Source organism: Salarias fasciatus, chromosome 9 (genome assembly GCF_902148845.1).
Source record: "Salarias fasciatus chromosome 9, fSalaFa1.1, whole genome shotgun sequence".
NCBI lineage: Eukaryota > Metazoa > Chordata > Actinopteri > Blenniiformes > Blenniidae > Salarias > Salarias fasciatus.
The window spans coordinates 11,803,205-11,826,119 of record NC_043753.1 but is presented as its reverse complement, the minus strand read 5'-3'; the positions used below and the strand labels follow the sequence as shown (position 1 = coordinate 11,826,119).

Sequence of the window (22,915 nt, the reverse complement as noted above, 5' to 3'; positions counted from 1 at the left end):
TGAAGGCTATGTCATATGAGGTGAAGATGCAATTTCCTGGTATATCTACTTTGTTTGAAAAGTTTAAATGTTTTTACTTTGTACAATTAGCATTTTAAAGTTTCCTGAGTTAGTTCTGACTTTGATTTCCTTTTGAACAATTTACTTATTCATTTGTGTTTGTCTCTTTTGCATCATTACATTACAGTGATTTCTTATCTGTCCCCATCAGAGCATTTTATGCAAGATGGAAACACAAAGATAGACACTTTAAAAGAGGAAAAAAAAACAACAAGACGGAACAGATAATGAAGCAGAATTTGACCTCAGAAAAAAAGTGCCTGATTAATGTGATATCTGTGACAAGGAGAATTTGAATACAAACCTGATGATATTGTTTGTGTTGTATATAAAAAAGCACTACAGTTCTTAATTGAAATATTGTCAGTGAAAAGCTCAAAATGAACTTTTTTCTTTTTTATTCTGGACATCTTTCTTTCTTTTTTAATTAAAACAAAGGAGCTTGATACATTTTCCAGTAACCAGCTAAACATGAGTGAGAGCAGGCTGCACCTTGGACAAGGTCTCACAGGGCAAAGTACAGAGACAGGCAACCACACACTGACAGTCAAGCAATTTATGGTCACCAACTTACCTCACATGCATGTTTATGGACTGTGGGAGGAGACTGGAATACCTGAAGGAAACCCATGCACACACAGGGAGAACATACAGGGCCTGGGGTTTCACCACAGACTGAATACATGCAGATTGAAATCAAATTTTCAATCTACTGTTTAAAAGGTTTGAATGTGACTGCATTTGTCTGTCAGAATTGGACATCATAAGGCCCAGGAACCATAATTGCATCTAAAATGGACAAATCTTCCATGCTATTGGCCATTATGATTTTATTTGTGTCTTACACCTTGCCTAGCATAAATAACAATCATTATCTTGTAAAACTAATATTTACCACTGAAAAAAAGATAAATGATGAAAATTTGTTTTTATTCGCTTATTTACTGAACTCAAATTGCCAGTTTGGCCAATTTGTCAGGGAATTGTCATGATTTCTTGAAAAGACAGGGACTCTAAGAAAAAGAGATGCATAGCAGCAGTAGCTTATAAAGGCTGTTAAAAACTCTCTTATCCAGAGATAATTATTATTGATCAATCAGTCAACTTATGTCTAACTTTACTCGTTTTTCATGTGACCTCTGGGAACATTAGTTTCCCACAATTGACCTAAACTTAATACACTAAAATTACTAAAAAAAAAAAAAAAAAAAAAGGCTTGGAAGCTGACCCTTTTAAGCTTTAAATTTATGTGTGATAACAATTTAAGTACGCTTCATAGTTTTAACTGAATCATCGTGAGAATGAGCGTTTCCATAGTTTCTATTTCTTTCAGACGCACATGTTTGAAAATTAGTGATCAGTGTCGATCGTTTGGCGATTCAGTTTTCCCACAGTGCTGCTGGCCGTGAACGCACCGTGTCGTGACCTCCACAGGAAGTGCAGTGACGCTCGCGCGGCCATTGAAAACAAACCCGCGCAGACGCTGCTGACATGAAGCGTTCAGGCTCAAAGCACAGACCAGCCGTCTGCTTTTAAAGCTTTTTATTACCTAAACTTCGTACTGCACCACAGCGGATATGGAGTTATCTTCTCTCATAAAGAAAATGAGTAAGCTGAAATGTTAGCTCGGTTGGAAACGGACTTTCCCTCAACTTATGTTGTGGCTGTTTGCATTGTTGTTATGGCTCCTTGTTGAAGTGGTTTCTTTTCTCTGTTGTGAGGTAGCTATAACACTCGGGAGCTGCCTGATCATGAAGCGTACTCGTCAGTTTGATACCCGCAGAGCAGAACTTCTTGAACTGTGCTGTAATGTCAGTGTAAATCTGTTTTGCTCTAACCTCAGGTCACTCTCTGCTGGAGATCAGAGTTCGAGCCTTGAAGAACATCTTAAGTAAATTGGACCATTCCTTGATTTCTGTCCACGATATTGTGCAAGAAAAGATGCTCTTTGTGCATCTTCTGGAGTGGTTCAATTTTCCCGAAGTGCCAATGAAGGAGGAGGTCCTTGAACTGCTCTTCACCCTATCAAAGGTTTGATAATGTTTCACACTTAAAACTACACTCAGTCAGAAAAGCTATTAAGGTTGCTTTGATTATATCAGTTTGGATTATAATATGGACAAGATTGATTTTAAACACTATGTTTGATTAGATTTTCAACAATATGGCTTACAGGCTCTTATATTCCATCCTGTTTCTTGCATAAACTGCAGAAAACGTGCCAATGCTGGTACAAAATTTGTGACCATGGCTTCTTCTAATTATTCATTCTGATACCACGCTCCATATTGTTCGTTATGTGACCATTTGTTTTGTGTGTTTCTATGTCGAAGCATCCGAGTGCAGCCCAGATGCTGAGAGACATTGGAGCGGTGGACTTTCTCATCCAGCTTTCTCCTAATGTGGAGCCCAGACTGCGAGCTGTCATTGATGCTACCCTGGACCAGCTGTTCCAGCTACCTGAGCTGCTCCCCAGTCAGAGAGTCGTCTACTCACATGGACCACCTAGTACCACTCCAACAGGTGCTGCAAGATCAGCCAAATATTTATTTTTTGCTTAATGTCTGCCATTTAGATAATGCTAAATGTTTGCCATATTATGTGGGAGACATTCAGGACGAGGTGATGCATGTTGTCTCGATAATTGTTGAAACTCTGAAAGCAGTCTGAAAAATACTTGCCATATGGGATTGTTATCCTGTGACAAATCTTTGTTGCAGCCCCAGAAGGTGACATACTTGAAGAGGATTTGCGTAAAATGGGTTATTTCCAGAAGAACATGAGGAGTGAAACAGAAGTACCACCTCAGAAGATAGCAGGTGCCCCTTGCTTTGAGATGAGCAATTACATTTAGATTAAAAAAAGTGCTTTTTTTAACTGTTGCTCACATTTTTTGTTGTGCAGTGCATGAGTCTGTGAGATGTCTGAAGTTTTCTGTGTTTCCGTGGCTGACCTTGACGAACACAGATAGGCACATCCTTTCCTCTAATGAGAGGTAAGATTCAACGCTATACCTAATAATATATTAGATGTCTACTTACATAAATAAAACAGAGATATGAATAATGCCAATTAGCTTGATTATCTAATTTATCTTGGTAATCACACAGCATCAATTGTTACAAAGATTTCAGACTTGCAAATAATGAAATTAATACTCCTCACAGGATTATGTCCTTGATGGTCTCTGCATTCAAAACTATGGAAAAGTGCTCTAATTTACCCCTCGCTAAACCTTTGTGGAATTACAAAATGTATCATTTCATTATTTTAAAATGTTTGGTAGTTGTCGAATGTGTGAACTGTTCAATTTGTCTGTGAATCCAGTTCTTTAGGCAACAGCAATCCCAATTTGGTGCGTACAACATGTGAACTCCTGTGCGACGTCATCATGCAAGACTTTCCTGCTGAGATCTTCCTTCAAAGGCCCAATATAGTAAAGGTAGCAATGTCGTAACTGTAAAGATGAAACTTTGAATGTTTTCCATGTGCCTATAGAGGTTCTTTCCATGCACTCCTTCTTCCTCCCAAAATTCTAAGTCATGCTCATCAAATTGATCATTGCTCCTAAATTGCTTGTTGGTTAAAAGTTCAATTTTATTTGTGTTGTCCCCAATGCCACACAGGCATCTCAAGGTACTGTTAAAGAAAAAACCCCAACTATTCCACTTTTTTAAGTGTTATTTCTCAGTGACAACCAGAGATCTGCTGAAGTCAGTGTTAATCATTTTTGAAAGTACAGAGTGTTTTAATGGAGAGCGCTAAATTCTCCATTTTGTGTTACTTCATCAAAATGTGTGGTCGAATTTTCTTCTTTAAGCTCCGCGCAGTTCTATACAACAGCTGACATCCTTATATTCAACACAATTCCCTGCAAATAAAGTGATGCTTGATTCATGCCAGCAGTGCTTGAGAGAGGAGGTTAAAAATGTGACGGCAAAATAGTCAAGAGTTGGAGTATTTTCTACCATTATCTTGTCTATTTACATCAATTAGATGCGATACATTGTTTTGAGCAGCTAGTGTAACCAATTCATAATGGATTTATTGGATGGTCACTGCAGCCGCTGTCAAAATAATAACCTGTCACATGGTGGCCTTGAACAAAACATCAATTTATAATTCTCTGTCCCTGATCTTGCAGGAGGCCTCTGGAGGTTTACTTTGCTTGAGTAGGTATTAAATAGCTGCAAGGATATTGTTTGGTCCTGATGTCCCTCCTGCAGGGCGTGAATGTCCTTGATGGGGCATTTGCGCTTCTTTCCTCTAAGGTCTCCTTCAGTTTGGGAGCTTCTGTCAAACTGGACACAGACGTCCACAGGCTTCGACTTGTCTTGTCAGCTTTTGAGGAATGTCAACAGCTGACGAGTGGGGTCATAGTCCTAAAGTCTGCAATGAGCTCCCACTTTGTACTTTCATCAGACGCACTCCCTCCCTCTCTCTCTCCATCTCTGCAGGCGCTCGCTGCACTTTTTGATGTATCTACCAGCGTCATGTCGGCACCAAAGTGCATGTGTTATCTGAGCTCCTCATTTTCATTGGCATGGACACAGTGTCGGAGGAGACATCGCTTTGCCCCCACAAACCACAGTGAACATTACTATTTTGCTAATAAAGTGGTGCTTTTAATTACTTCGGTCCCAGGATATCATTAGCATACTGTCACCCAGCAGTCTCCTCATCAAAAAGAAATCATTATTGGAAAGTACTTTTCTTCTTGTGGCTTCACTTGCCCCGTCTTTGAGTTACTGGACCTATTAAGCAAAATTAAAAGACTTGAATTTAGAGACCTGACATCATTAGCTACAGAGGGCAGCCTATCTGAACTTGGAACAAATTGCTGCTTCAATAATTCAATTCCACTTGCCCTTTTCATGTAGCAAACTTTATTACGACTTCTCTATCATTGTCAGTGTCTTGTTTACAAGCAGTCTTTGAACACTATTTGTCTCAGTTTGTCTTTATATTGGCCAAAAAACATTATTTGTCCATATACAATCAAATCCCTCAAATATAATATTAGATGTTTTAATCCCAGTCACAGCGATATAAGACCTTAACGTCTCTCTCTCTGCTTTCAGAACCTGCTGTCCCTGTTACGGCTGGGTACAGGTAAAGGTGAGGGGAGCCACTTCCACTTGGCAGCTATTTCGTGCCTGCGGCAGCTTTGTGTGGGGCTGAGGAAGAGACTGCGCTTTCATCAAGATCCAAGCTTCTACTCTGTGAAACAAGGTAGCATGTCTATATGTAGCATTTTTGCAGGTGTTTTTTTTAAGCTTTGTTGGTGATCTTTCTCTTTTTTTTTTTTTTTTTTGCAGTTGCATGTTTTATATATATCTATCTGTTAGTGGGAAGCTATTTAATCCTGTCAAGTTGGATGCTGTATCACCCGTGTATTTGATCTGTTTCATTATATAGCAAGAAGATATGCACATGTATCATACATACAGCTGATATTTAGTGAGTGAACCCGTTCTCGAGCCACTGTGCTGTAAGTGAGGGTTCAGAGCCTTGCTCCAGAAGTCGAAGTACTGAGCTGTTGGCAATTCGAACCCATATGTACCAGTATGTAACAAACATGAAATGATGTCCTTTTCCCCGTCGCTGCGTAGATCCAGTGTCCCAGAACTCGTCTTTCTCTCACACCCAAGAGGTTCGGGGCACCCAGCGTTCACAGGCCTCCTCCCCCGGGGCCGAGGGCTCGCCCCGCCCCTCTGTGGTGGGACGCACAGGCCAGAGAGCCAGGGGAGATGGCCAGGATGGAGATGTGGCTTCGAACAGGTTTGAACACGAAAGGCCTTTTATTTAACAATACATTTTAAATGGAGAAGAAAGTAAGAATCAAGATAATGAATCCGTTCTTGTCATCTGAAGTGCCGTTTCTGTATTGACAGTGAAAGCAGTGATTCACTGAGTTTGGCTTCTGTCACACTACTGAAGCATATTATTTTAGTCTGTCTGTCTTGCTTATTGAAGTAAAAATTTGATGTAAATTCAGCATTGCAGCCAGTTCTGTTCATTGGCTGTTTAAAATGCAGTTTTGTATTTCGTTTTTTTTTTTTTTTTTTTTGGGAGGGTTGAAAATTTGTGCACAGTTGGGTTTTCCTTTGCTTTGATTATGACGAAATTGGTAGTGACACCGGCAGCCCACACAAGAAGATAAGACTGTGTAGAAGAGAAGCTGTGGAGGATTTTCCTTCTTATTCAATGTGAATGACACTCGGAGCCCTCTAGCGGCTGGTCCTTAGTGATTAAAAATCAGTTTTGATTCCCGTGATGGCACACTCAATTCCATGAACCTTCCCTGCTCAGCCGATGACTCATTCCTTGTATCTCAGTCATTTCAGAACGGATCGTGAATTTCATGCTGTTGTTGGTTCCTCTCTCTGATTCATCAGTGGCAGCTCACAGAGGGGTGGAGCAGCAGTCCGGCCCCCCTCACAGACGCCCCATTCACCTGCCGATGTGGCCCACTTGGAGTTCCCTGACCTGGGTGTGGAGGACGTCCTCGAGCTGCAGCTGCAGCAGCTCACCTTGGCTCAGTTCAGTGTTTCCACTATGGAGCATGCCATACCAATGCTTAAGACAGGTATGTTTCTTTGTGGTTTTATTGTTTTGAAAACCATATTCTTAATTCCATATTTCTTTCTGTCTAGTTTTTTATTTCTCTATAAGGAACTTATATATTTTGTACACATGGCCTTACCTGTTTCCCGATATCAACTCGACTCTGTCAGCCGACTGATCTCCTCTGCTCTCCTGCCTCTCAGATGGCTTCCATGTGTTCCGCCGTGTTCTGGAGCTGCTCTGCGACGCTTCCCTCCTGCTCGGGGACAGCGTTTGTGAGCTGGTCTGGGACGACCGCAGCCTGGTGGGGATGGAGCTGGCAAGTCAACACAACTCATGACAGCCTCTTATGTAGATGAATGGATACACTTCACTGAAAGGGGGGACTGGGTTGGCCACCAGACAATTTGCCACAGACACACAGGCATAAGGTACTCAACTGTCAAGGAGAACTGTGGGCAGGCGATTGAGCCGAATGAATTATACGAGGTTACAAAGGCTTTTTTTTTTTTCCTTCCTGTTGGTAACAAAGACCATCTTGCACATGCATGCATGACTCGTCTGCACCTCTGAGCTTATCCAAACAAAATTACCGTGTTAGTGAATGTCTTCATTTATTACGTGTATAAAGTCCACAAAATAGACTTGTTAAGCAGGTGTGTTTTTTTTTTTTTAACCACGTGGAATCATTTGTCATCCTCTCTGGCTGTTTAAAGGGTATGTTCCTCTGCAGGGGGATTTACACACTTGTCAAGTCCGGGCCCCTGTGGCCCTCTGCTGTTTAATACATGCCTAGAGCCTTACAGCCTGAGAACTATTTTGTCATCTTTATGTGGAGAGCAGCTTTTGTGTGCCAGACCTCTAGGTTTTTCCTGTGGGAACTGGCCAAAGTGTTCAAGCCAGCCTCACTGATGCAGAGGACATGTACTGCCCCCTGCTGGAGTTTATCCCCCATTGTTCAGTTTTGTACACGCAGAACAAAGTGGCTGAGAATAGATTGTTCCAATTTATTCATACCGAGATAGGGTGGATTTGTATCTCGTCCCAAAATAACCCTGAAATCTGATTACATTCAATTCCTAACCCCTGGAACGAACAATTTTTCTCCTGGCTCCCAGCCAAAAGCTACATCTGAGTGTGTGAGCATGCACGCCATGCCAGCGCGCGCGCGCACGTGTATTGGTGTGTTTGTGAGGCATGTGTGCTTTTGTCTACATTTCTGTCTCTGTGTTTTTCAGAAGGGGAAGCTACAGCACTGCATGGAACTACTAGGAGATATTCTGAGCTATCACCAGAGCGGTTCAGCAAACACTCCACACATTTCTCAGCTTCACCATCGGATGGCCTACATAGGCTGCTCCATTTTCACCATCAAACTCCTACAGACCATCCTCCCTCCTGAGAAGGTGTGTGTTTCCCCAACTCACGTGATTACATTTCTATATTTTTATTTGAAAGGTAACGTTTCTCTTAACCACACTCAGGCGTGTGGAAATCTCCCAGAAAGCACAGCGACTGCCCTCTTCCACATATGCTTGGACACATCATTGGGGACTTTGATACCCAGCATGCAAGAGACAGCGGTGGCCTACTTAGAGCAGGTGAACTCAGACAGCCATGACATCTACAGGAGAGTGACCCGAGCCTCCCTCTGGATGGAGTCCGCCTGCAACTTTTTCAAAGAAACACGAGCTGAGGTATAACCTGAATGTCGTGTGGGGTCGAGTCGCCAATCGAGGACCTTATTGCATGTTTTTGTAATGCCTTTTTTTTTCTTTCTTTTTTTTTCCATCTTAAGGGGCAAAAGAACTGGTTGGAGTTGCTGGAGTTGGCAGACCAAGCCATAGACGGCCTCCCGTTTCACCAACACCTGCCCATCATCAAAGAATGTGTTCGCATTTGCTCTTACCTGTGAGAGAAAAATGATACTCATTTGTTTTTCTGTCAAATCAGTCACTTGTTGTGCTGCATTTTTGTATAACTTGTTCATTTTTTTTTGCTTATCTGGGTTTGCTTTTCCCCGGTTAGCTGGAAGTTTGATGAGCCCAGTCCCCTCCTCCAAACCGAGAGCCAGAAAGTCCTGCTCAAGCTGCTGGCCCATCCCTTACTGCCTGTCAAGTCGGAAACATATGAGTGCACTTTAAACCTCGTCAAGGTCAGAGCAAGCCGCCTTATAGAAACAGAGTGTGTAGGATGGCTGCTGAACTGCACCAGGCCGATGTAGCCGTAACACGGCCTGCTTTGTGGCGTGTTCGTATGTAAATAGCTGGAATGAAGACGGATGAGCCGCAGCTCCTTGACAGTGTGCTGTAAAAAACCCCACTTGACATTTGAAATCAGTCTTTCTTTTCACTTTACGGCTCCCGGTCTCGAGTGCATTGCTACATTTAAAGTGAAATAAAACTCTCATATTCCAGCACAAGTGAGAGGATAGTGATAATTTATGACGTGCTCTGGTGTGATTATATATACCCCCAGGACTGCATCGGCATCCAGAATGTGTCGCGACGGGAACCAGAAGTGTGTGCTGGAGTCAACTTCCTTCTCCACCACAGGGTACTCTATGAAATAAGCACTTTTGGACTCCAGGACTCTTCAGAAAAGGTGGATGTGCTTACTGTACCTATTAGATATTTGAATAGCAGCCTCCCAGCTTCCATACAGGTGGACTTTTATCAGTGGTGTCTTTGTGGATTCAGCAGTTTACCTGTGATCTATAGGTGAACGTCCCTGCCAGGGATATCCTGCTATTCCTTCTCAAGGGACGATTGATGATGACAGGACCAACCTGGGACACGCTCAACGAGGCACTGTACCCGGTCATACCCATACTACAGGTGCTGTACTCTCTTTAACAGACATGCGGTGTCGGCGCTGCATTTCTTTAAAGTGGCGTCGTGTTTGGAATACTCCATTAAAATGTCTGTAGAGGAGGAAGTTGTATGTTCTCCGCAATCAAAACAACAATAATCAAAAGTGCGATATTAGCACTCTTGGACCACAAATGCTGCATATTGAGCTGCCAGTGAGAAAAATTTAGTTATTCTCTCATTTACATATTCTGTGTTGTATTGCTTTGTTTTTTTAGAGTGGGGGAAAAAAAAAAAAGTTTCATTAATTGTTCGGTTTCAGGCAAGAGGAAAGCCAGGAAAATTGTCATGAATATACATGAGATTTTGACTAGGCTGTCAAGTGTGATTTAATTCAAGGAGGCCATTCAGATATGGGCCCACCATGTCAACAGGAGACGAAATGAAACCACTCCTAATCAAAGCATTGCATATTCTATTTACTGTTGCACTGCTTAGCTGGAATTCCCCATTGTTTGCTCGAATGTCTGCCAAGGCGGTATTAGAATTAAGTGTGTTTGTGTGTATGTGTGCGTGTGTGTCAGGGTTACACCAGCACTGAGGAGCCACTGGGAAACTGCATCCTTCTGATAAGTGACATGTCGGACGCGGCGAGAGACGGCGTGTTTCCGGCTACGGCCAAGCTGAGAGCCGCTCTCCGGCTTCTGTTCACCAGGCAGTCCACGTGAGTCTGGGACGGCGGTCTTTCCACCGCCGCTGTTTGCTGTCGTGCCTCTCTGTGTTTGTTCGAGAATTGCGTATCAGCACAGACGTGTGCTTTCTTGCTTGTGGACGTCTATGAAGTATGTACGTCGGATATTTCTCTTCAACTTTTTGAGTGAAGTTATATGAGTGGTTTACATGTTACTGCTGTATGTTGCGTCACTTCATGTGCTCATACAGTCATTGTGACGGTCTTTGAGGCCTGTTTTAAACAGCCTAACACCCAATCCTGCTGTGTGAATATTGATAAAGCTGGAAAATAACACCCGCAAAGCCTTAGTAAAATCTGGCAGTAGCAATTGATTTGTCTCCAAATACCTGGCATTATTTTGACTGCTAATTGTTGTTTGTGCGTAAAAAAAAAAAATACAACTACATAGCTGGTAACGTTTTTAAGGACGTCAGTGTTTCACTGCAGATAAAAGGTTTATTTTAATTAAATTATTAAAACACAAATCTTGTCATTTCTCGTTATGAACAGGGTGAGAATAGCAGCGGTACAGCAAATCCTGCCTCACTTAGCTGGGAATGACACTGTCGGCGAAGCCAGGCCAGAGCTCGATCCAGCAGTCGTTTCTCTGCTTCCCAATATCTACTGCCTCCGGGATCCTCCAGACATCGCACTCGACACCAGCAACAAGTCTGTCTTGAAGGTACAAACCTACCGACATGAATAAAAAAAAAAAGAATGCGCTCAGAAATAAGTGTTTACTCAGTGTGTCTCACGCCAGGTGGAGTCGGTGGAGAAGCTGTTTTCCATCCTGCGCTCACACACTGTTGACATCTCACTGAGAAGATCAGCGGCCGAACAGCTGTCTGTTGTGCTGCAGGGTGAGTTAACTCCATCGGACCGTAATGACGCTACTTGGGATGGTGAAATATTTGCTTTAGCACAGTGATTTCTTGGATCCCCTCTAGACTGCCTAGGAGAAAGACTGCAGACACCTTTTCTGATCTCTGATTTACCAAAAACCTTTGGACAGGCCCACTCCACAGTCTCTGTCTACAGGTTTTTTCTTCATCTGAGCATACTGTATACTGACTTAGGTCATCATTTAGTGTTTTTCCACTAAATGTCTTTACTTTTAGATGTACTTTGCCCACCATCAACCCGAGATTGCTAAGATGCCACTGAAAAATGTAAAAGCACAATTTAATTGCTAATTATTTGCATCTGTGTAATTGCTGATTATGTATCTCACTTGTCCCAGTTGACAGATGTATATTAAATTGTATGCACTTACTGCAGTTTAAGAGAAAAAAAAGAAACTTTTGAAAGTTTTGTGTGGATACACGAGAGCTTTCCCTTTATGAGAAGCACAATTTTCCAGCCAGTGCAGCAGTGTTTCTGTCCTCCCACTACCATATGTTTTAAGCTAAAAAGGAAACGAAAATAGTCAACGATTATGCAAATGTTTATTCTCGTATATTAAATTGCTCTCTCGCTCTTTTTTTTTTTTTTTTTTTCTTCAGACACAACAATGCACCCAGTGCTAAAGAGTCTTGGAATAACAGATGAAGTTATCGCCTTCATTATGGAAAGTGTAAATGGTGACAAGGTAAAAAAAAACAAAAAACAAAAACAAAACAAACAGCCTGACCAAAGTAGATGCTTCTGAATGAACTGCAGCTGAAATCAAATTAAAGAAACTCCTCGACGCTGCCGTGTTTCCTCCCGTTTGTGTACATGTCCTTGTTTCTGTGTGCTAATGTGTGAGTACATGTGTTGCCAGCGGATCTGGAGGAAACCCACTGAGGCGTGGATGATGGAAGGATGAAATAGCGTGTATTAATAGAGTCCGACAGGCCCTGGTCAGCAGTGATATTTGCCCTCCAGTTAACAGCGGTCTGCTGATCATTCGCAGGCCTTGAATCACAAAATACCCAGAGTAATGTTACAACATGGCTACATACACTGAGGTGAAGGAACATGGGTGCGCTGAAAGACCACCCTGAGCCAATAAGTATGTAATGAGGTGTCTGCAGGATGTGTTTGTCCCCATTTACCGCTCCCTGCACACACAGAATTTCAGTTTGGCTTATTCGCATTGACAGCATAAAGAAATCTATTGCATTAAAACGGGATATACGGAGCAGGAGTAGTCGGAAAGAAATGTTATGTTCCTGTTTTTCCCTGCAATTAAACACAGACGGAATGTTGGTGTTCTCCCCAGAGCTCGGATTGTCTGCTGGAGCCTTGTGCCTGCATCCTGAGAAAGCTGGTGTATGCTGATCCGTCTCTGAGGCGCAGGCTGGCACGGCACAACCTCCTGCTCCTGACACTGCTCAGGGGTACGTTCGCAAGACAACTCATTAAGTAACAGCTAAACGCAGCGTGTCGTGCAGCCCGGGGGCACATTGCCAAGTCATCCTCTTGATGCATAGCTTTTAACCCTGTTGTCACACTGTAGTAAGTGGCGTATTAGTATGATGCAACTTGTTGCACTGGTACAGTGTTCATCCGTTTACCTCACAGCAACCCGCATATTCTCAGCTAAATTGTCTGTCACCCTCTTTAAGTTAGGGGATTCTTCATTTAAATGTAGTCACTTTCACGGCTGTCTCTTGTATTTTTGCATAATATAATTAGTTTGATTTAGATTAGAAAATAGAGTTATGGGTAAATCACTCGCAAAATATACAAAATGTCTCGATGCATGACAAATGTAAGCTCTCCTATCTTCAGTTCTAAAATGAGGCTTTAAGTGGAAATTCACAATTACAATCCATATAAATTATTCACGACCCTGAGCGATAGACTTTAGAGTGGAGTTATAATGAAAATTGTTTCTGTTCTGTCTTCATTATAGCGTCCTTGATATTAAAGGAAAATAAAAGTAATGGAAGTGAGATTGCAGTCCTGATGAGTTTACTGCTATTTGATGAAATTGCGCACATTGAGACGTGGTGAGTGTATTTCCGTTTTTTTTTTTTTTTTTTTATCTTTCAGCATTCATTTCCTCGAATATCAGTCCAAATCCATTTAATATCACCTGTTTTCAGGTCAGAGAAGTCAAATACAGACCTGACGATGGCTCCATTCACCTTACCGCTGACAGTCATACACAGGTAACTCGAGTGCTTATGGTCAAATGTCACCAGTGGAAAGTTAAACTTTGTTTTTTATTTAATCTGTATATTATTTTTCTTTTAAGGTTCAACATTCCCTTCCAGGCAGCAGCTCACCACGCTGTCAGCCCATACTGCTGCATCTTGGCTCCTTCTTCCGACCTCCAGAGCTTCCGTCCTGCCCGCCACGCCCTCCAGGTGGCCTGGAACACGGCGTGGTACTCTGGGATCGATAACCTCCTGGAGCAGCTGAGGGAACCGAAAAGTGATGTTGCAGAGTGAGATTTTGTATTTATTTCTTTTTTTTTTAAGCATGTCATGAGCCCCAAACCCCAAGTTTCTCCCAATAGAGATGAGCAACTCTGCCATTTGTGTTTTAATTTAAAATGACAGCGCAAAATGTTTTAAATTGACCAAAGTTGTTGAAATATTCCATATAAGCGGAGTCTGTTTAACTCAGGGGTGTGAAGGTCGTTTCAGTTCAGGGGTCACATACTGAACAGTCTGTTCTCAGTGTGGAGCAGATAAACAGCACGTTTACAGATGAATAACGACAAGTCCACATTTTTTCTTTTAGTTTTATTGCAAGGTTTTATAAGGACACTAAAAATATTCAAAATGTTCCAAATCCTCTTTTTTTTTTTTCGTCTGTTGGCCAAAACTTGTCGATTCTTTGGCCTTCAGCAGAAATATTTTTCAGAAATATCAAACTACTGATCTAACTAACTTTTCTTACTATTTTGCATCGCAACAAGGTCCTTTGCTTTGAGTCTCAGTGATTAAGCTATAGCAGCAATTACTGTTGAAAAGTTCTAGTTAATTTCTTAATTTTTAGTTTGTAAAGTCATCCTTTGGGCTAATTTGGACTCTGGGAGACTGATTGTGGTTTAAAAACCCTTAATCTAAAAAGGTGAAGTTGAATAAAAATCTAAATTCTCAGAAGGTAAAAGAACAACAGCTGTAGATATCCACTCACAATTCCACTGATTTTACATCATATTTCAGTGATGATGAAATGAACTGGCTTCTGAAGGAGGACAGGGCGCTGTCTCGAGTACACCTCTTTCTTTTTTCTTTTTTTTTTCACCTGCAGATCCCCTCTTGATCTCTGATTACCCAAACTATGACAGTGAAGTCAAAAGCTGGTGGACACACCAGCCAAGGATCAAACAGGACCTTTGAAATAAAGAAACGCAGTTTCCAAGATCTGTTCAGAAATATTACACTTTTTGACTTGACGTGGGAATCTTAATTGGGATGAGCTCAGGAGAGGCAAGGCTTTGTGCCCCCCCTAAAGAGGGTCCCAAACCTCATGTTTCGAACCAGGGTTCTAGAACGCTAATCATACCGGTGTATAAATGTTGCTCGTCGCTCAGACGTCTCAGCATTTTGTAACGTTCTCTCCGGTGAGGAGTTACACTGAAGAATTAGATTCAGGCGTCTTGTGTTTCATCTGTCTTCATTTGCTCCTAATGCAACCTAATTCAAACAAATGAGAATGTCTCTCACAGTTTTAACCGGCTTGATTACAGCAAAGACGTTTGAAACACACAATGGATTGATCAATCCATCTAAAGCAAAATTTAGTACAGTGCTTTGATTGGGAGACGAGTACTTGCTTAAGACAGATTACTTAATGAAAACTGAGCGGGATCTTCATTTGTACTTGGTGTTTGTGTGTGGAATGTCTCAATTTCAAATGCTGTTTTTTTCCACTACAAAGGCAAAAATCTCTTTTTTGATGTTGTTACCAGTCGTGTTTATTCTTCTGGCATTGATTCTGGCTTGTATGGCCACCGCTGCCTCTGCTTAACTCGCTTACAAGAAATCCTCAGCAAGCGTTTCTCTTCTGATGACTCATAAATGTCTCATCCCTCTGGATTGGTGATCAAATATGTTTGTTAATGCGGCCATTAGTATGCATCTGAGGGCGCTGCTTATCTAACACACTTGTCAGCACATCAATAGTCATGCAATCTGAGTTTGAATATATATATGTATATTTTTAAGCGTTTTCATTTTTTGCTCCCCGCAGATTTCACCCTGATTTAACGCTCTCGGAAGCACAGGTCCTGTCCCTGCAGGCGGTGCACCTCCCCACTGCGCTGCATGACTGCATCCAGGCCATCGTCACAGCGGCAGGACACCGCTCCGTGGCCTCTGCCCTCTCCAGGCTCAGCTTCTACTTGCTGATTGACAGAATGGCTCTCCCCCACACTCCCACTCACGGCTGCAGAGGCACCCTCTGCTCTCTCAGTTGGCAGGCAGCGATAACCAGGTACGCTGTGCACGCTTTAAATGAGGATTCATCAACTGCTGGTTTCAGGCAAATCAATAAATGCATCTTGTTAAGTTTCATTAATTAAGAAAAGTGTTTTACTGTATCCTCGGCACTCAATATACGGCTAGTTATTGATATTACCTCAAGTCAGTGGTTTTCAGTGTGTGCGGCAGGCCTCCCCCTGGGGAAATATGCGAATGGATTGCCTTTGCGTAGCATAATGTTGTGTAATTAAGATAAATAAATATTATAAGCTCAAGTGCAAATCCGTGATAGACTATATGTAAATATTTGAAAAATAATTAGAACAAGAAATATCTAAATAGCAGGAGAAAGGTTTTGCTGTTTATTCTGTTTGGTTCCCAAACATTTTTAAGCATCATCATATGAAATCAGGAAGTCTGGCATTCAGCCTCATCCTGCTGTTTGGCATGGAACAGAGAACGAGAGAAATCCCTCTATTTGTCATCAGCACACAGCGGTACAGTCGGTGAGACTCTTCCTCTGCGTTTGACACGTCACGACAACGCAGTGAACAGCAACCGTGTAGCAACCGTGGAGTGTTTCAGGTCACAGCTTTCACTTTCCACATTGAAATCTGTTCAACCTGCAACTTTGCTGTTAATTCACTCACCTTTCCACTGCTGCCGCCCCATGTGGACAGTCATGTAATGACGAGTATATATACACAAAGCTGTATTCCTCTGCTTTCTGGCTGTCTTTGAATTTTCTAGAAGTCACGCCCAATCAAAAAGATGAATATTATGTATAGTAAATTATACAGATTGGAACAACAGGTTGAAACTGATCTGATTGAATTGCTTCCCACATTCATCCCTTTCGAGGTTTCTATAGCTGGCAGCGCTAGTCTTTAAGTTACCATCAGTTTAGATAAAAATTTCACTGTGTAGTGTAAACAGTATGGAGGGAATCTGTCACCATAAAATGTGGCTTCTTAGAATATATTTCTCTTCTTTCAGCCGCGTTCTGCTCTTGCTGTCACGGTCTCTGTCTCTTCCTCCCCGTAGGTTTCTCCAGGTGCGTCCAGCCTGTGTCGAGGATGAAAAGTTGCTGGTGGGCATTGTTGCATTTTTGAATGCGTACTTCAAACAGATGCACACAGAGTTTGTGTCTGACCCAGAGGACAAGGACCTCCGCTGGATACTGGAGCTGCTTCTCAACCAGGTGCACATCATTTACACTTCCCGGACAAACCTCGCTGCCTCAGTGCAACATTTCTTTTCAAGGGTTGGACTCTAAGGGATGATTTATATAGCTTTTTGGGAAGCAAAGATTCATAAATCTTTGGATTATGATCAGGGTTGTCCCAGTCCAACAGTAGTCATCTTTTCCATGTGTGTACAATTGTCGGATGCCTTTGATGTGTGTGTGTTTGCCAGGAAATACGTAAGTATTCCTCACCATCAGCCTTGTAATGTTGTTATGCTCCCCAACGCACAGGGTTATATACCTCCAATCAAAGCATGAATACATCACATCATCCTGTCAAACAAGCCAAGCATATTGTTTTCTCATCTCGGCAGAAAAGCGCTATCATCGCTCTCCACCTCAGATTATTTCCTGAGCTCTTTTTTTTTTTTTTTTTTTTTTTTTTTTTAAAGAAGTTTGAATTATATTTTAACCGGAGGACAAAAACCCGCCTCACAGGGAGATCAACTTTTAGGATTTAATCAGTCTCACCTAGGCTTTCTCATTAATGTGTGTGTAAACAATAAGTCCTCCCCTGGCAGCTAAAGCAGACTCAGACTGAATGCCTGGTAGGGGTGAGCAGCGCTACTCTGCGCCGACTTTTCTGTAATTACTGAGCTGTTTCAGGAACATCTGTCGCTTCAGACTCCTGCATTAACTACCGAGTCAGTGTGTGTGTGTGTGTGTGGCTCAGTGTGTGTTTTTGTGGGGGGAAAAGAGGAGGTGCCTGCTGATCTTTGCTGCCTACAACTTTATATATCTCATGAACCCAGCGGTAATGTTTGAAACAAAGGGCAAAATTAATTAAAAAGACAGGTACTAACAATGAATACAGAATAATTGAAGATAATGGCATACAGAAGTCCAATCTTTCTTCCTTTTCATCTCCCTGCCACTGCTCTTCCAGGAGAACATGTCTCTTCTTGACTTGCTGCTTGGAGTGGAGACCCAGACCCCGACTCAGAGCCTCGGGGAGTCCGACGAGCTTAAGAACCATGTCAGCCAGAGACTGCAGAGAGAACTGACCAGCTTCTTCAACACCCTGCTGCTCCATCTCACACACACTACTGACAGGTTGTCTGATTTTATACACGTACTTGTAGAAAATATAGAGAGAAAAAAAAGGGATATTTATTATCATTACTTTAAATTGATTAAATTCTTGGTCTTTTTGCCTCATATTTGCTCATGACTTGCTCTCTCCTCTCCTGTTTGCCCAGGCTCTGCTTGGCGTTAGCAGGGCCCTTCAAGAGCCAGCTGGCAGTCCGTTTGCTTCAGAGCCTGCGGGTGTCCGACGCCCCGCGCTTCTACGGCCTTCCCAGCCTGGAGAGGACCCTGCAGGGCATGGTTTGCCTGACTGCCCAGCCTGGCTGGAGCTCCCACTGCCCTGACCTGGAGCCCAGCTCCCTCTGCTCCAAGTATCTCAGCGGGCTATTAGAGGTGTGTGTGTGTGTGTGTGTGTGTGTGTGTGTGTGTGAGTGAAGTTGGGTCTAAACACTCCACGTGCGTATGTTCGTGTGTTTTATGGACATGTGCAAACCTCCTCCTACCAGCTCAACGGATGAAGAACGCTTACATAAATAAATAAATGGAGTAACATGGTACTTTCTGAGGAATTAATTAAAAAAAAAAACAAAATGTGGTTACGGAACATGAATTGTAAGTGGTTAAAAAAAAAAAAAAAAAAAATCTCATTGATTAGATATGCCACACTGTGAAGATGCTGATGAGATTAATCAGCCTTGCCTTTTCCATCTGTTCAGCCGTTCAGCAGTCCATAAAACAATAGCGGAACAGTGTAGACCAGCTTGCACAGCAGTGCTCTGCACAGAGGTGTCCAAACTGTTATTTTTTGCGTGGAAATGAAGGCCCCTGAAGACTAGGCGGTCCTGTTTACGCAGCCCATATCAATATCTCACAGTGCAGTTTCTATCATCGTCACAATAAAAGATCTGAGGTTTTCAGCTCAGGATTTATGGCGTTCTCCTCCGTGCATTTGGAGACGGTGGCGTTCTCACCTCTTTCGCGTTAGCCTTTCGTACCCTCTGACTCACGTCCCGGCTCGTACTCCTGGCAGTGGAGGACCCTAAAGCTCAGCAGGCCTTGAGCTTCTTCTTTGAGTGCTCCCATGTGCTGTCTCACACCTTGATGGCGTGACAAAAACAAAATAATTAGCCTCTGATGTATTTGACTCTGATTTGAATGCTATATGCTGAATGATAAACATGCGGTGAGCTCTTAATCAGAAACAATGATTCTTCATTTCGTCAGTAGACTCGTTCATTACCGAAACATTCACCACTAAAGTCAGAAGACGTCATCTTAAAGTCTTGCCTTTGTATGAGAAAATTCTTTCCCACGTATTGATACAGTTATTTCATTTGCACAGGTGATCTCCTCTTTTTATGTTGAGTGGGGCGGAAACTCTCTGTCCTTTATGGGGAAAGGTGTCACCAAGAACGCCATCATCTGCTTGCTCCACCTGTCGCATGAGATGATGGCCCAAAACAAGGACAAGGCAAGTGGAAACATGCTTGATCAGACTTGTTGGATAACTTCGGTCTGGTTTTAAAGTCTTTTTTATGTCAAATCAAAATCGTTTTCTTCTGAATTTGTTTTCCCCTTCAGAACTTAATTTCCCAGTGGTCTCTGGGGAACGAGACTGCTGCTGAGGATGCTAATCCCTCTCAGTTGGGTTTGGCCTGGCTCGTCCCGTTATGGGTGGACAGGGATCAGGAGGTAAGGAAAACCACTTGCTTTCTACTGCCGTGAATCCATTTCTAATGCATGAAGGTGTGCACTTGTACTTTATACACACGGAGTATATCACAAGTTATTTCTTTATTCTGCAGCTTCACTTCCTCAATTCCTCCTGTCATAAAGTGAAGTTTTAGATGTTTGGCTTTTGGGACACAATAAAACCTGTAACTGTTGTGCATGAACTCACTGACAAAGAGAAGTACATGACAGCGAGTTGTACCACATTCTCTCTCCGTCTCCAGGAATACGTTCCTACACAAGTCAGTCTAAGTGGCTCCCTTGACAGCGGAGGCTCCGTCTTTGCCATCATCAATTCCGATGCTCGTCGAGTATTATGAACAACCACTGCGGCCAAATTAATCTTTAGCGTCCCTATAAATTTCTGTCTGGTGGCATCAGCGTTTTCTTTGAAATCCGTCACTTTAATCTACGGCTGCATGTTTCACATCTCGAGGCTTTATTGCCAATATGATTTTTTTTCTTTTTTTTTTACTAAAAACATCCACCCAAATCTGTGTGCTCCATCTCATGTCAGGTAAGGGTTGCCAGTTTGGGTTTGGGTGCAGCTCTGTCCTCGATGCCCAGCGGCTGCCAGGCTCTGTGCGCCAGCTGTCAGAACATCAGCGGAGGTCTGTGGGGCACGTTGCTCAACATCCTCCTGGATCGGCAGGAGAGCAGCATGGTTCGGAGAGAGGTATTCCAAAAGACTGGAACTAAGGATGTTTACACACAAGCTAGACACATTTCTTATTATTACGTTTTTTGGCTTTTTTGTTGTTGTTTTTTTAAATATTGTACAACTTGTTCTGAGGAGTGCAAGATCTAACATTTTCCACTTGTTAAAATTAGAGGGATGAATAACAAATGCTCAAATATCTGTCGATGAATGTCAGAACTTATGATCTACTGCTGTTTTTCTGTTCCAAAATGAATTTCAGGATTTGACACTGATTCACCAAATATTAAATCGTGAAAGCAAAAGCACATTTCGTTTTCATCTGATCAATGGTCAGAAAACGAGGAAGGACTTCTTTGTATTACTCGCCAAATACAGGCAGATGGCACTGTTGCTGATGCAGTGTAAGTTGACTGTGTGTATGTGTGTGTATGTGTGTCTGTGTGTGTGTCTAGGCTGCATTTATCCTGCAGAACTTGCTGGTGATGCCAATGCCTGCCAACACAGAGGAGGCCAAGGACTCCCACTGGCAGGTCAGCAGATCTGCCAGCCAGTTAAAAAGCTTTTATAGACCATGAACCGCTTTCTCTCTCTCTCCCCCCCCCATCTTTCTGTTTATATCCCCTCTCTGTCCCTCTTTTCCATTCCGATCCCTCCTCTCCTCTCTCGTCGAGCCCTGCAGGGTTCAGGCCAGGGCTGCTGGTGAAAATCGAAACTGCACTGAAGTGTAGGCATGTAGCGCTCTCATTTAAAATAAACAGGTTTACACCTGCAAACGGAGCGACATGTCAAAAGCAGAAATGCTTTTCCGTCTAACTGAAGGCTTGTGATTTTGTAAACCTGATGTAGATAAAAGGTGCAAAACAGGCAGTGTGGAAAGAGATCATCAAAACATGTAAACTTTAAGACTCTGCAGGGCCTGTTTAAAAGTAAATCAAAACTAGGACACAAAATGTCATCCTGTACGTATCAAGTCACATTTGTGAAATGAATAATGTTTTATATAACTACCACAACGTCTTCTCTCTTCATCTGTAAGATTCCCTTCATATTAACTGTGATTTTCATTTCCCTCTGCTTCTGCTTTACGTCCACCGTCTTCTCTTCCAGCACCCGTGCGTCCATGATGAGGTGTCTGGTGTGTCTTTGGTGGGCCTCCCAGCTCTGCAGGCTCTGCTCTACCACTATCATTATTTCCAGCATGTGGCTCAGTCCGCCTCCAGCTGTTACCGTGGCAGATATGCCTTCCACCTCCAGCCCGGTGCTGGCGCTAGCAGCGGCCCCAGTCCACAGGAGAGCTCCTCAGCGGGTAAGCTCTGACTCACATGTCTGCTTAATTACATCTCCGTGATAGATTACAACACAGTAAAATGCATAAACATTTTTCTGTTACATTGTGTCACATCGGATAGCTTCTGAGGACTCTCTGCAGTTTTGGAGATGCGACCCACCGGCGCCTGTTGTTAACTCCAGCAGATCCTCCAGCTCCTTCTCTACCTCCATTACCGTGGTCAGCAACAGTATCGTACGTTTCTGTTTATGCGCAACAGCTGCATTAAGTCAAACGTGTCCTCACATCTCCATGTTGTTCATTAAAGATAAGAGGTTCAGGGCCACACAGCCCGAAGGCTCCCTCGCCAGCAAGCATCGTGGAAAACACTCCTACCAGCAGGCTGATGGCTCAAGGTAAAACGAGAGAGAGCCGTCTGTGTGTACGACTGTGTGCACATGTGCGTTCACAGCCTCGCTAATCCTGTTTGTTCAGTCCTTCACGCCACATAAATCTTCATATTGTTTTCCAGTGGAAACCTCAGTGTGGTCAAGACAATTATAAACTAAAGCCGTTCCCAACATTAGTGTACTTTTTGGTTCCTTGAATATATAGTCTGCAAAGAAAACCACTGTTCTCTGGTGTTTTAACTGGGTTTGGCGCTGTGTGTGTGTGTGAACCGCTGGTCAGATTTCTCCGTTAGAAGTCTCATTGATGTGTGTCCCAGGCCAGAGCGATACAGACACCAGCAGCTCGGTCACCTCGCAGGACTCCCGGCAGGGCGAGCCCTCAGCCGTGGAACATGTTGTCATAGTAACTCCAGACCTCCTGACTGCCCACTGCGGACTGCTGACCAACCTGCTGGCGATCCTGCCAGATTTCACCCTCAGCGCCATCCGACATAACCAGCTCCTCCAGGCCTTGGCCAGGTAGGACGCCACGTGCTCCGTGTGCTTATGATTACCTCGCCACTTCTCCTGCTTGTGGCATAAAATCATCTACTTCAGTCTCCCCTCAGATTAGTCGGATGAATTAAATTTAATCTCTGGGAAAGCATATTTCACTCTAATTTAAAAGTCCTCTAAATGAGTTTATCATACATAAAAGTATGTTTTACTAAAGTACACTAGACTCAGCTCCACTAACTGGGAATAGAAGAAGCTTAGGTGAATGATCCTGGTTTTATGAGAAATATTAAAAATACCCAACACTTCTCTTTTATTTACCATTGAAAGAGATGGACGAAGTGACCAAATATGGGCTTTTCCATGAATAAGGGTTAAAGAATAGAGAATGATTCAGAATTGTGAGGACGAATGATCTGTTTTTAGAATATAAATATGGAATGATTATTGATGTAAAGTTTAGATATTTTGTTCAATAGAGAATTATTCCTGACATATCTCCTGCAGCTCAACACTGATAAAGAGACACGTTTTCCCATCCTGTCT

At 42.8% G+C, this 22,915-nt stretch overlaps 1 protein-coding gene across 2 annotated transcripts in view; it reads left to right on the top strand.

The window, feature by feature from the left end:
• The first annotated feature begins 1,551 nt into the window (after positions 1-1,551).
• rttn (rotatin) overlaps positions 1,552-22,915 on the top strand; it is a 29,769-nt gene continuing 8,405 nt past the window's right edge. Inside the window, exons 1-36 of one of the 2 annotated variants that reach the window (XM_030099173.1) lie at positions 1,552-1,668; positions 1,904-2,091; positions 2,394-2,583; positions 2,781-2,879; positions 2,965-3,055; positions 3,388-3,502; positions 5,142-5,292; positions 5,673-5,841; positions 6,459-6,649; positions 6,831-6,946; positions 7,866-8,033; positions 8,112-8,324; positions 8,426-8,538; positions 8,656-8,782; positions 9,106-9,231; positions 9,348-9,464; positions 10,022-10,161; positions 10,681-10,852; positions 10,931-11,030; positions 11,673-11,758; positions 12,374-12,491; positions 13,010-13,106; positions 13,203-13,268; positions 13,355-13,546; positions 15,304-15,546; positions 16,578-16,734; positions 17,666-17,832; positions 17,979-18,198; positions 19,148-19,276; positions 19,387-19,497; positions 20,054-20,212; positions 20,650-20,727; positions 21,305-21,503; positions 21,607-21,704; positions 21,793-21,880; positions 22,192-22,393. In XM_030099173.1, the coding sequence (XP_029955033.1) occupies positions 1,638-1,668; positions 1,904-2,091; positions 2,394-2,583; positions 2,781-2,879; positions 2,965-3,055; positions 3,388-3,502; positions 5,142-5,292; positions 5,673-5,841; positions 6,459-6,649; positions 6,831-6,946; positions 7,866-8,033; positions 8,112-8,324; positions 8,426-8,538; positions 8,656-8,782; positions 9,106-9,231; positions 9,348-9,464; positions 10,022-10,161; positions 10,681-10,852; positions 10,931-11,030; positions 11,673-11,758; positions 12,374-12,491; positions 13,010-13,106; positions 13,203-13,268; positions 13,355-13,546; positions 15,304-15,546; positions 16,578-16,734; positions 17,666-17,832; positions 17,979-18,198; positions 19,148-19,276; positions 19,387-19,497; positions 20,054-20,212; positions 20,650-20,727; positions 21,305-21,503; positions 21,607-21,704; positions 21,793-21,880; positions 22,192-22,393 (5,027 nt within the window). In that variant the 5' untranslated portion in view covers positions 1,552-1,637. Of the gene's footprint in view, positions 1,669-1,903; positions 2,092-2,393; positions 2,584-2,780; positions 2,880-2,964; positions 3,056-3,387; positions 3,503-5,141; positions 5,293-5,672; positions 5,842-6,458; positions 6,650-6,830; positions 6,947-7,865; positions 8,034-8,111; positions 8,325-8,425; positions 8,539-8,655; positions 8,783-9,105; positions 9,232-9,347; positions 9,465-10,021; positions 10,162-10,680; positions 10,853-10,930; positions 11,031-11,672; positions 11,759-12,373; positions 12,492-13,009; positions 13,107-13,202; positions 13,269-13,354; positions 13,547-15,303; positions 15,547-16,577; positions 16,735-17,665; positions 17,833-17,978; positions 18,199-19,147; positions 19,277-19,386; positions 19,498-20,053; positions 20,213-20,649; positions 20,728-21,304; positions 21,504-21,606; positions 21,720-21,792; positions 21,881-22,191; positions 22,394-22,915 lie in introns of both variants that reach the window. The other variant, XM_030099172.1, reaches the window with a different exon arrangement.